Source organism: Alnus glutinosa, chromosome 2, assembly GCF_958979055.1.
Source record: "Alnus glutinosa chromosome 2, dhAlnGlut1.1, whole genome shotgun sequence".
NCBI lineage: Eukaryota > Viridiplantae > Streptophyta > Magnoliopsida > Fagales > Betulaceae > Alnus > Alnus glutinosa.
Genome location: NC_084887.1, coordinates 27,003,031 through 27,014,626, shown reverse-complemented (window position 1 = coordinate 27,014,626; position 11,596 = coordinate 27,003,031). Strand labels below are relative to the sequence as shown.

Sequence of the window (11,596 nt, the reverse complement as noted above, 5' to 3'; positions counted from 1 at the left end):
TCAAGTCATATCGAGGCATGAGTATAAGACTATGCAGATCAATCTTAATCTGATCCATTTAATTAAACGGGTCCGACTTTTTAACCCTAACTTGCTAATTTCGTGTTAGGTTCGGGGATTATATTTAAAATTGCCAACGCTTACGTCGAGTTTGAGTCGTGTTGAAATATAAATATAAGATTATATAATCCTAACACATTAATTTTGCGTTGTGTAAGTATATAATTTGCTGGTATGGGGGTAAGAAATAATGACATTTTATTATTGGTAGGGCCTTGAGGGGCAAGAAATAGTGACTAGGGAAAGCCAAATTTACATTAACGATGCCAAAATTGACCATTAGATCCTAATCAATGAGTGCAACACTTGTTTTAAGTGGTAGTGGACGTAATAAAACAAGCATTATCATTGTGGAGGGAAGTTTATTTTACTGATCCAATTTCGACTCTTTCAAAATTAGATCTTTTATAACTTCTTGCCTTGTCTATGTCCAATTAACTCTGGCAACGTGTGAGAACGTGGGGCCCCAGGTGGACCGTGGACGGTTCTAACGAATACATTGATAGCCTTTGAAAGAAGGTAGGAGAGGAGGGAGATTTCAAAATCAAATCACAAAAAAATAAATACATATCATAACTTTATGGACTTCAAATTTCAATGGCGGACTCTTTTTTTCAAATTCTCCCTAAATATTGAAAAAAAAAAAAATAAATAAATAAAGAGCCCACCATGTCCGTCCAAAAAGTACCCTCATCAAGATCTATATAAACTGGCAGAGGTCATTCATTTCTCTAGCTGGCATCATCTCTCTCTCTCTCTCTCTCTCTCTCTCTCTCTCTCTCTCTCTCTCTCTCTCTCACAAGCAGACACACAATGTCAATGATCAATAAGACTAGCATTGAGGGCAACACAATGAACGGATGCTCTCTATGGCAGTTGGGTAATGAATTCCAGCTCCATCAGGCAGTGGGAACTAGGGATGATTACCATAGATGGAGGTCGGCAGCTGCATCAAGGGGGGTTGCGTTTGACAATGAATTGAGAATGGCAGAAAGATATGCAGACGTGGATGATGATGACGACGATGGTCGGTGTAGAAAGTTTCGTTTTTCCGATGTGTCGCTCAAGTTCTCTGAGATGAAAATCCAGCATCCTTTTCATGGGCAGCAGCTGCCTGATAAATGGTATAAGACGCTTCCCCCTGCTGAAATGCTGCCCAGGAATGAGGTCTTGGGCGGTTTCATTTTTGTATGCAACAATGAGACAATGCAGGAGGATCTCCGTCGCCAACTCTTTGGTAATTTCTCTACTCTTGTTGTGATTCTTCTTTCTACTCTTTGGATTCCGTTCAAACTCCAGACAGTAAGCTTTGAACTCAACCCAAACAAATCTGGAAACTGTTCGGTTTGAAAACGTAGAAAAATTTACATTTTCAAATCTACAGCAATACCAGATGGATGCAATATTATGTTGTATTAAACTACAATATTCTTGTAAATTGGAATTTATGTGTCACCATTTCTTTGTACAAGAGTTTAAATGGGATTGATTTTCACCTACTAGTAGGCCCATCCATTTTACATCAAACGTCCCAGTGTCTGCACCACAATTAATTTTAATATTTTGAAATGGGTTGAGGGTGAGTGGGACCAGCGGCTGACATGGGATTGAGATTTTCTTTTAGCAATTTAGACGGTTAATATGAAAGAACTTATATAAAACTCATTTGTTCGAATAGTTGGCCGGACAGTTTAAAATTTATTTAGACAGATAAGTTTGACCATTTGAACAATTAATTACTGTGGATCGTAAACGGAATCTGCATCATGGGGAGAGGAAATAAGTAGCATTTGAGGTAGAAGTAGAGGGCGGTGAATCTCATAAATTCTCATTGCTAGTCCAATTCTGTTTGCAGGGCTGCCTCAGAAATATAAGGACTCTGTTAGGGCAATAACCCCTGGCCTACCCCTTTTTCTTTATAACTACACAGCGCACCAGCTACATGGAGTTTTCCAGGTTGATCTCTTGCTCTCAATTTTCATTAATTTGCTTGGCCCTTGAAAATCTTCAAAAACATGAATTGATTCATTTTTAACTATTATTTTTAAATAATAATAATAATAAAAAAAAGGCTGTGAGTTTTGGAGGGTCAAACATAGATCCAACAGCATGGGAAGACAGGAAGTGCAAAGGAGAATCAAGATTTCCAGCACAGGTAAAAAAAAAAAGATGAACACATTCTCTCACCTGTTGTTCCGTGAATTAGGATTAATTTCAAAAGAAATAACATGTTTTTAATGTCTGAATATGTTTCAGGTTAGAATTCGAATCAAGAGGAAATGCAAACCTTTAGAAGAAGATGCATTTAGACCAATATTGCACCATTATGATGGCCCAAAGTTCCGATTGCAGCTCTCCGTGCCTGAGGTAATTAAGCTTAAAATTATTTTTCATTTTGAAAGTCGAAACAGGATTATGAGTTTCTAATCGGAATCCATGGCAGGCACTTGCATTGTTAGACTTGTTTAAAGAGGAGGAGCTCTAGAAGTGCAGTAGCAGGAAACTCGAGCTAGCTAATTGAAGATCATATATATATCTATATATATATATAGGAACTGAGAATGATCCTCAAGAACTAGTAGACAAAAGTCGGCTCATGATGGTCAGAAATGAAGATTGCAGCAAAGTTGATCGACAGTGTTCATCATTCAGACGTGTAGCGTGGAAAATTTTACAGGGTCAAGAATAGAATAGTATAAAGTTTGATGTGTACGATGTTTTTTTTTTTTTGGTAATTGGTGCATTAGATATCGGCTACAGAATCAATGTCGTGACTTACAAGAAAGGTTTTCGTTGCTAATATAGAGTAAGAGATGATTTTGGTAAAGAAATTTTTTACCATAATATTGTGAACGGGGGTGAAACAGTTCTTCAACAAGGATCCTAACATCTTCAAAAACAAATGAAAGAAAGAAGAATAAATTCGACACATGAATTAACCAAAATTTTACTGTTATGGAAAGCACTACTGTAAAGCATCACCTGCATCAAGATATCTCTCACTCAGCAGCTTTCTTAAATCACATTTCATTATTTAAATATAGAAAAAACTCTTAAACAATTTATTGAACGATAATCCGTTGTTGCCTAAAAAATTCATCGGTCCGTTTGGGATTGCGGTTTTGTAGATAAAAAGTGCGATTTTAAATCAAATCGTAAAAAATAAAATGAATCGTTTGAAAATTGTATTTTTAAAAAATTGAGATTTTAAAATGCAGAAAATTACTTTTTCAAATTGCAAGTAAGGGGGTTCTTTTTTGAAAACGTAACAATTTTAAAGGCTAACTTGCAATTTTAAAAGTTAAATTGTGATTTTGCCAAACGCTTAAGGTGCATTTAGAATTGCGATTTCGTAGACAAAAAGTGCGATTTTAAACTAAATAACAGAAATGAACTGTTTGGGAACTACATTTTTTAAAAATTACGATTTGAAAACACAAAAAACTACCTTTTCAAATCGTAGGCAATTGGATTTTTTTTTTAAAACGCAGAATTTTAAAAGACTAACATGAGATTTTAAAGGTCAAACTGCGATTTTGCCTAACCATTAATTGCGTTTTTAAAAATCACTTTTTTAAATCGCACATTTTAAAATCGATATTTTAAAATCGCATTTTTTGAAATCGCAAACCCAAACGGACCCTTAACTATGTTTTTAAAAATCACTTTTTAAAATCACATATTTTTAAATTGCATTCTTTGAAATTGCAAACCCAAACGGACCCTAAGGAAACACCAAAAAAATCAAAAGTTGTATCTTAAATCTAGTGAAGCAAAAGTGGTTTTCTTAACATTATTCTAATATTAAACAACTTTCTTATTCTTCTCCAATTCTTCTAGTATTTATTTGAAACAATATTTAAATTTTAAATTTTAAATGGTGTCTCTTTCATCTCTCTCTTTTTCATAATATTTAATTTAAATGGTATAGAAAAATGATAATGAAAGTTATTGTAGAATGCATTTAAATATAAAAACAAAAAGTGGTTTAGTTCTCTAAATTAATGAAAAGTTTAAGAAAAAAAGTTGGAATACTGTCACGTGAAGCTAGAACTAGCTATGTTTAGAATATTTATTAAATAATTAAATATTTTTTTTAGAAAAAAGATTGGAATAGCAAAAGCTCTAAATTCAATCCTATTAGCATAAAATGTTTGTTAAAAGTTAAAATAACTAGTATGGCTAATTAATGAATGTGCACTTAGTTGGCATAAGATTACGAGTAATATTATTTAGTATACTGTATGTTCTACAATTGAGATGACGTAAAAGTAAAAATTAATCTTTTTATTTTTTATAAGTGCTGATTTAATGACTGATTTTTACTGTCATATCATCAAATTGTATTGTAATCATAATAAACTAATAACAATTTACTAAAAATTCTTAAAATAAAATAAAATAAAATTTACTAAAAATAGCATTACTCCAGAATTAACATTGAGAAATGGGCCGGGCCAACCAAACCCAACACTGGCTATGGTTTGGGCTATTAGTGTGCCAGGTGGCCGATAATAGAGTCTCAAGGTCACGTGCCAAACCTAACATTCTTCGCTTGCTATGCTATGCTATGCTTCCTCTAATTGCAGAGTTCAGTTGGTGTGGGGATAAACAGTACTCTGTGTCTTTGATTTTTCAGTTTTCAGTCAAAGATGGAGAGAGAATAGAAAGGGGATCATATTCTGACATCCATGCTTCTCTGGAAGTAAAACTACAAAAATCCTCATCAATGGAGGCACCGGCCGCAGCAGCATCACCGTCGGTAACATTCTACGATTTTCTGGATCGAATGCGTAATCCCGCCTCCCTCGATCTCGTCCGATCCATCAAAAGGTAAAATTTAACCCCTCAAACCTTCTTTTAATTCTCTGTTTTATATGTATGTTCATGAAACCCTTGCCAATTAATTGATTGCAATACTTCAAGCTTTGAATTATATGAAAATATATACCTATTTTTTGTCAGCTTCATTGTATCGTTTTCGTTTTACACGGCCAACCCTGATAGTGATGGCAAAAGGGTGCAAGAGTTCTTCTTGACAATGGAGGCTGCTATTAGGGAACACCCCTTGTGGGCAAGTGCTACCGATGAAGAAATTGACAGTGCATTGGAGGTACTAATAATGTTATATCATTCTTAGCTGTTGAGGCCTCAACACGCCTATAGCGTTCTTGCTCTCTTGTTGGAAACACGAGTTGTAGAAAAGTGTGAGTGGCCTACTTTGTAAATTTTTAGGTGGCATACTGAGCTAGATATGTTGTTTCCTGTACAATACATACTTCAGGGTCTGGAGAAATATGTGATGACAAAGTTGTTCTCGCGGACATTTGCTTCGGTTCCGGAGGATACCAAGATTGATCGTGAAATCTCGGAGAAGATTGGCTTGTTGCAAACCTTCTTGAAGCCCGAGCATTTAGATATTCCGGCAGTACTTCGCAATGAAGCGTCGTGGCTGGTATGTGTGCTGGCATTTGTTTAGGTCTTGGGCTATGTTATTTATGACATGTATATGGAGCTATTTTCAATATGTGGTGATGGTATGCTTGGTTTTTATATTTTTAGGCATGGTATAATAGCCATGTTAGTTCCATGGGATGCTAGGATTGTAGGATTGTTGAGCATTCATGATATTATTTGATGAACCAAAGGAATGAATGTATAAGAACTAGGTAACAGAGATCAAATTTTGTTCTAGTGAAATTGATTTGCTGTAGACAAGTAGCATTTAGCGAAAGAGAGGTTAGAATCCCATAAGGCTTTCAGACCAACATTTGTCTAAACCCTTAAAACTCTTCGAAACTGACCCCAAGTCTATGCCAGGGGAATTCGTAATGTGTCAAGAGAAATTAGTACAACTATACTATCAAATGTATATGAGATCAGCTCCCTTTAGCAAATAAGCAAAATAGTAAATAAATTAGCACTGAATGGCATACCGCCTGATATTCGATTAGGTGGGACCATTCTTATTTTTTCACGAATAAACCTTAAGTAATTGCTGATATTGCATTGTGTTGTCATTATAAGTGTCATTTAAGGTAATTATTTCCAGCCAATATCCCAGTACAACTTCAGTCTACTTGCTTCTGTATAAGCAAATAGTGGAATAATCATTAGAGAGGCAAACCAAAAACTAGTTATATTCTCTGCTGTAAAATAGGGTTTCCGATTCTGCAAAAACATATTTTAATGTTATGTAGGTGTATGTTTATCTTTTGTATTGTGTATGGCATTTTATGAATTTTTTGACAGACAAATGGTATTTAATCTGTACTCATAATTTTAGTTTATGTTAAGAGTCAAAGAATTATCTCAAATAAATTTATTTGGTCAGACCTACTTGTGGTGAAAACCAGATCATCGAATGATTTTTGGACCTTTGCCTTTGGTCATAATTTTGTCGTGTTCCCTCATGCCCCCTATCCTTTAGTGCCTGGAGCAACTTCTTCCTGTATTATTTTGTCTTTTACAAGTGATGTAAAGTCGTCATCATTCTTTTTCTATTATCAATCGTTATAGCAATTTTACCTCTTCCTCTAAAGGATTGTCGTAATTTTGCCCTTGATTTTTCTGACTCAGCTTGCAGAGAAAGAATTGCAGAAAATCAACACTTTCAAAGCTCCTCGTGAGAAGCTTTCGTGTATCATGAATTGTTGTAGGGTCATCAACAATTTGTTGCTCAATGCATCGATGTCAGAAAATCATGTACTAGCAGGGCTTGATGACTTTCTCCCTGTTCTTATATATGTTATGATCAAGGCAAGCTCTCCTTGGTAATAAGCCATTCTGCTGATCGTCATTATGTTTCTTAATTATTAGCATTGTTTGATCATATATCTATGACCTGTGATCTTTGGAACGACAAGGATATTTTAGCATCACTTGTTTGATCATATATCTGATTTGTTTGTTCATTTTCAAATGAATAAGCAAGCTGAAGGTTGCTGTCATTTTTCAATCAACATCATATTGATTATTTTTGTACAGTTATCAACATTGCCACCATTAACCTTGGTGACATTTCTGGTTCATTTCCTTTATCCTTGTACAGCAAAAGTAAACAAAGAAACAAATGAATACGTACCATTATTATGAATGAAAATTTATCTCTAATGGAAGTCGAACATTTTATTCACTGGATTTAGTGCCTAATTTGCAGATGGAAAATGCAAGTTGAGTTTGTTGCTCAAGGTCTAGCCTTTGATTTAAATGCTTGGTATGTATATGAAAAATTGCAAGTCCTTCTCCCTTGAGTGTAATTACTAAATCTGCCCTGCATCCATGAAGCCATGGCAAATTTTTGAAAATACATTTTCTGATTGATGTCATCAGTTAAGTAGTAAAAATTCATTGTTGATGGCAAGCTTTAGTTGGTATGTTTGTGATGGAAAATATCCATTTTGTCCTTTTAATGGTAAGAATGTCGTTGATTTTGCTTTATTTGTTACAAGGACTAAGGTACATTCTTAAAATAGTGTTAGTGAATGTTTAAACTTGTTATGAACAGGCCAATCCTCCACAGTTGCACTCTAACCTCAAATTCATCCAATTGTACCGGAGGCAGGCCATACTTGTCTCAGAAGCAGCATATTATTTTACAAATCTTGTGTCAGCCAAGACATTTGTTGTTGATTTAAGTGCCAAATCTCTTTCTATGGACGAAATGAAATTTGAGGAGAGCATGGAAGCAGCAAGAGTAACCAATAAAGCAACACAAATAGAAGCCTCACCCACATTGCAAGGTCAAACAAATCCTATTCCTTCAACAGCAATGCGCGATAAAAATAAAGATGTTAGTGGTAAGCCTAAAACTGCTAAAATGTTTTTTGTCCATTGTCATTTACCTGCTGCAGTTGCTACTTACTGCCCCACTCTCTCATATAGTAGTATTCTTAGAAACATTATAATGTCTTTATTTCCGACCAGAAACGAGAAAAAAAAAAAAAAAAAAAAAAAAAAATCAAAATCAAGTATTGATTACAACTCATTTTAATTAGCAGATCTGCAAATGCCTTCGGTTGCAATAGGTGGATCAAATTATCCTTACATGGACGTGGAGGCTGGTGAATTGACAGTCGGAGATGTGGAGAGATTGCTGAGTCTGTACAAGGATGTAGTCACAAAGTATAGGAGTCTGTGCACAACTGTTAGACACCTCTCTGTGTCCAAGACAGAACCCTCTGTTCCCCATTCTGAAGGAACGAGTTTTTTGCTAAAACAGCCCGAGGGAAAAGATATAAAAATTGATAATCAAGGAGAAAGCTAACAAGGTAGCTGTATCTCTAATGCAATTTTTTTGAGTTCTTAGATATAACTTCTTTGCTGCTTGTGTTCAATTGTAATAGAATGTTGTCACGTGAAAGTCTATTTACAATGTTAACAACTCACATCCATAAACGAGATTGCATACAAAATTCTCATCTTTCTTTGAGCTTTTACTCAAGGGACAAACTGATAAATAGCATACAAAGAAAAACAGGGGAGGTAGTCACAACTGACAGTCTCCCAATAAGACATAAGGCCTTATCACCAATCCTAAACAAAAAAGAAACTGTACATGTATAAGGAACTATACACACAGCATACAATCAACGTACACCATAATTCAAAGTCATGTTAGAGGCGACTCCAGGACCATCAGTTGCTAGTGATACTGCTTCATCCCTGCAAGATGTGCTGGGTAACAGTCCCCTATTAATCTCACTGGTAGAAACATCAACCTTTTTAGATTCTTTGCAGTATGATTTGAAGCATCTCATGCAAACAAACTTTGCTGGGATTGCACGGGAATTGTCAATCCCAGCACACCTTGTGTGCTGCCAAACACCACATGTATCACAAGCCAACATTCTCTCACCATCATCGTCCTTAGCCCCGCAGGTGCAATCAACCGTCCAGTTTTCCATTCCCCTCTCCATCCGGAATCGGCTTAGCCCATGTTTTGCAGGGCATCTTCCTCGAACTCGTATTGATGCACTCGTTCCAACCAAAAATTTCACGGTTATTGAATCCTCTACAGGGCCAAACTCCGGCAGTTCCTCAGCCTGAAACATTTTAAACATTGCATAGACCTCTTGAAAAGCTTTAGTAGCTTTGCCTTTAAGGTCAGCAACGGTGGCATTCAAGGGCAAGACAATTAGCTCTGGTGGTAGAGCTAGGTCATCTTTAGGCCTATCTGAGAGCTCAACATAACACCAGAGCTGTATTGCAAAAGGGTTCTCTGCTGTCATTCTATCGGGCTCGTAGTCCTTCATAAATTGCTTGCAGTCAAGCAGCTTAGTTGCTGAGTCAATTAGACATTCCCGCATTGCTTGGGGTCTAAATTTTACCATGGAGTCTGGGTGTAGAATTGAATCATATAGAAACTTGAGATCGCAAACAATCTGCTCTACTGATGGGTGGTTTGAACTCGAATCAAATCCACTGTGCACAGTACTCAGAGGCTCAAGCCTATTTACCAAATTCAAATTGAAACAAACTTAGTGCGTGCAAAAACAAAAGACAAAAGCAGCTCAAACCAAACAATTTTGTCCCATTTTACCTGAATTCCACTGCACTAGAAGTGGAATTGTACCGGGAACAGACCACCATGCCATCGGCTGCCAGCTTCCCTCTCAAGTGCTTAAGGCAGTAATCAAGAAGCTCCAAAGATGCCGACTTGCACACTGCACCCCTGAGAGCACGCTTCGTCACCCAGCTGGGCTCACCAGCTGCTGCTGCCGCTGCAAGTAGCACCTTCATCATCGCTTGTTGCACACACTCAACATCGTCCCTCGTCCATGCACACAACTCCTTTGAGGTGCTGAACTCAAGCTCCATGGATGTGCTACTAGGCATCTTATCCAGTGGGTTACGAGCTCTATGTATCAAACGCAACATAAAGGAGAAAAGATCCCTGATTGTTTGGAGTTGGGTGGCCGATAGGGACTCGTAAAAAGCAATAGCGGCCTGCAAATGGGTTCGAGGTTCTCTCCCCTGGAACAAAAACGAGGACAATGGCATGGTGGATAGCCTATCCACTGCTTCCAGGTAAGCCTCGCGCGTGAGAGCATAACTGCCCGCACCAAATAGATAACCCCATTCACCATACCATGACTGACCTTTGGTGACTGCACGAAGTAGCCTGAACTCCATCCCGTGTTTTTTTGACACATCCATCACGCTAACCTTCCTGACCAACAAACGAAATTCAATGAATGAATGAATGAATGAATGCCAACCACGGAAGCAGCATTTTACCATAGACAGGGCTAATTATTAAACCTGACAGCAAGCGATGTGGAGAGCCTATCCCAGAAGTCCATGATTTGACGTCCGGACAGAAGCCTGGAGCCACCTTCCCTGCCATTGAGGGTAAGAAGATGGGCGTAGCCATTGGAGTGAACCACAGCGTGCAGAAGATGCGTGTGGTCTTCCAGCTGAAGATACACCCAGTCTTCCATTTCCAAATCATCATCATCATCATCTATCGGAACACCACTCTCTTCCCTTCGTATTATGAAATGATATCGCTTTCTACACACCGGGTGCCCACTCCACCCTGTCAACGAACAATATGTAAAATAATAAATAATAAATATTTATTAAAAATAATAAATATTAAATTCTTGAGAATCTTAAGGGCGAAGAAAAAGACTCACCCACGACTCGGCACTGGTCACAGTAAACGGATCGACGAGTAGATCCGGTAACGTCCTCCTCCACCACGTGGAGGGTCACGACCACCGGATCCGGGCCGTCCGCGACTCGGAACAGGAGCTGCCAGGTCAGAAGGGAGGGTAGCACCGAGGGCGTGGGCGTGGGCGTGAGGCGCGCGTGCTTCTCCAGAAACACCCTCACGCTGTCCCTGAAGGCCTTCCGGTGGCCTCCGAGGCTGCTGTTGGCCTCCTCTGGCGCCGGAGGAAAACGAAAGAAGTCGTGGAGATCCCCGAAGACCCTCCTCTTCATCCTCTTCAACGGTCTGTCGTTCACAACCATCGCCACTGGCTAATTGGGGTTCTAGGGGGACTAGGGTTCCAAAACGTTGGAGTGGGGCGGAGTGGTAGTGTTAAAAGCTGTCTTTAAGGAGGGTGGGTGCTCTTTTATATATCGTTGGCGGTTCAGCCCTCTGGAGTCTCTACGTTTTTCCCTTTGCTCTTAAGACTAACAGTACTAACTCACAAAAAAAGAAAAGAAAAAAAGACTAACAGTACTAGGCTACTAGCCCTGCTAACTTTCTTTTCTAACGTTGTCGTATTGTGAGTAATATTACTAAGGTGGGCTGGGATCATTTACGTCCTCCTTTTTCTTTTTCTTTTTTTAATTTTTTCCTTTTCTCTTTTCAAATTCAGATTCCACTTTTATCCAACTTTCAGTATGTCATTTTTCAGATGGGGTTGAGGTACGATTTTTTATTCTTTAAGGATTAAATTTGATTGATTTAAGGTTTTAATTATTATTCAATAGATATTTTTATTTATCTTTTGTTAAAATTTTAATGGTATTCTTACGAGATACTTATATAGAAAGCAACACGTGTCTTTTTTTAATAAAAAAA

General features: G+C 37.6%; 3 protein-coding genes across 4 annotated transcripts; 2 read left to right on the top strand and 1 right to left on the bottom strand.

The window, feature by feature from the left end:
* The first annotated feature begins 826 nt into the window (after positions 1–826).
* Positions 827–2,885, top strand: LOC133861539 (B2 protein-like). The gene is made up of 5 exons (XM_062297324.1): positions 827–1,297; positions 1,916–2,016; positions 2,132–2,215; positions 2,317–2,427; positions 2,504–2,885. The coding sequence occupies exons 1-5, from the start codon at positions 874–876 to the stop codon at positions 2,543–2,545; spliced, it is 762 nt and encodes a 253-aa protein (XP_062153308.1). The 5' UTR covers positions 827–873; the 3' UTR covers positions 2,546–2,885.
* Positions 2,886–4,619: 1,734 nt separating this feature from the next.
* On the top strand, positions 4,620–8,474 carry LOC133862081 (vacuolar protein sorting-associated protein 9A-like). 2 transcript variants are annotated; one of them, XM_062297943.1, is made up of 6 exons: positions 4,620–4,893; positions 5,026–5,173; positions 5,345–5,515; positions 6,640–6,819; positions 7,568–7,859; positions 8,061–8,474. In XM_062297943.1, the coding sequence occupies exons 1-6, from the start codon at positions 4,631–4,633 to the stop codon at positions 8,324–8,326; spliced, it is 1,320 nt and encodes a 439-aa protein (XP_062153927.1). In that variant the 5' UTR covers positions 4,620–4,630; the 3' UTR covers positions 8,327–8,474. The 2 variants fall into 2 exon arrangements, with proteins under 2 accessions (XP_062153927.1, XP_062153926.1); XM_062297942.1 differs by having other exon boundaries at positions 8,058–8,474.
* LOC133862080 (PHD finger protein At1g33420) lies at positions 8,463–11,232 on the bottom strand. The gene is made up of 4 exons (XM_062297941.1): positions 10,701–11,232; positions 10,324–10,600; positions 9,602–10,231; positions 8,463–9,510 (listed from the first exon to the last, which is right to left on the bottom strand). Exons 1-4 carry the CDS (start codon positions 11,035–11,037, stop codon positions 8,649–8,651), a joined length of 2,106 nt encoding a protein of 701 aa, XP_062153925.1. The 5' UTR covers positions 11,038–11,232; the 3' UTR covers positions 8,463–8,648.
* Between the last annotated feature and the right edge of the window lie 364 nt (positions 11,233–11,596).

Excerpts from the sequence above, each read along its gene's own strand:
- LOC133861539 (XM_062297324.1), top strand. The coding sequence starts at position 874 with ATGTCAATGATCAATAAGACTAGCATTGAGGGCAACACAATGAACGGA. Across the intron at positions 1,298-1,915 it reads TCTCCGTCGCCAACTCTTTG|GGCTGCCTCAGAAATATAAG; the intron begins GTAATTTCTCTA and ends TTCTGTTTGCAG. Across the intron at positions 2,017-2,131 it reads AGCTACATGGAGTTTTCCAG|GCTGTGAGTTTTGGAGGGTC; the intron begins GTTGATCTCTTG and ends AATAAAAAAAAG.
- LOC133862080 (XM_062297941.1), bottom strand. The coding sequence starts at position 11,037 with ATGGTTGTGAACGACAGACCGTTGAAGAGGATGAAGAGGAGGGTCTTC. Across the intron at positions 10,601-10,700 it reads TGACCAGTGCCGAGTCGTGG|GGTGGAGTGGGCACCCGGTG; the intron begins GTGAGTCTTTTT and ends GTTCGTTGACAG. Across the intron at positions 10,232-10,323 it reads TCCACATCGCTTGCTGTCAG|GAAGGTTAGCGTGATGGATG; the intron begins GTTTAATAATTA and ends TTTGTTGGTCAG.
- LOC133862081 (XM_062297942.1), top strand. The coding sequence starts at position 4,631 with ATGCTTCCTCTAATTGCAGAGTTCAGTTGGTGTGGGGATAAACAGTAC. Across the intron at positions 4,894-5,025 it reads CTCGTCCGATCCATCAAAAG|CTTCATTGTATCGTTTTCGT; the intron begins GTAAAATTTAAC and ends ATTTTTTGTCAG. Across the intron at positions 6,820-7,567 it reads TTATATATGTTATGATCAAG|GCCAATCCTCCACAGTTGCA; the intron begins GCAAGCTCTCCT and ends TGTTATGAACAG.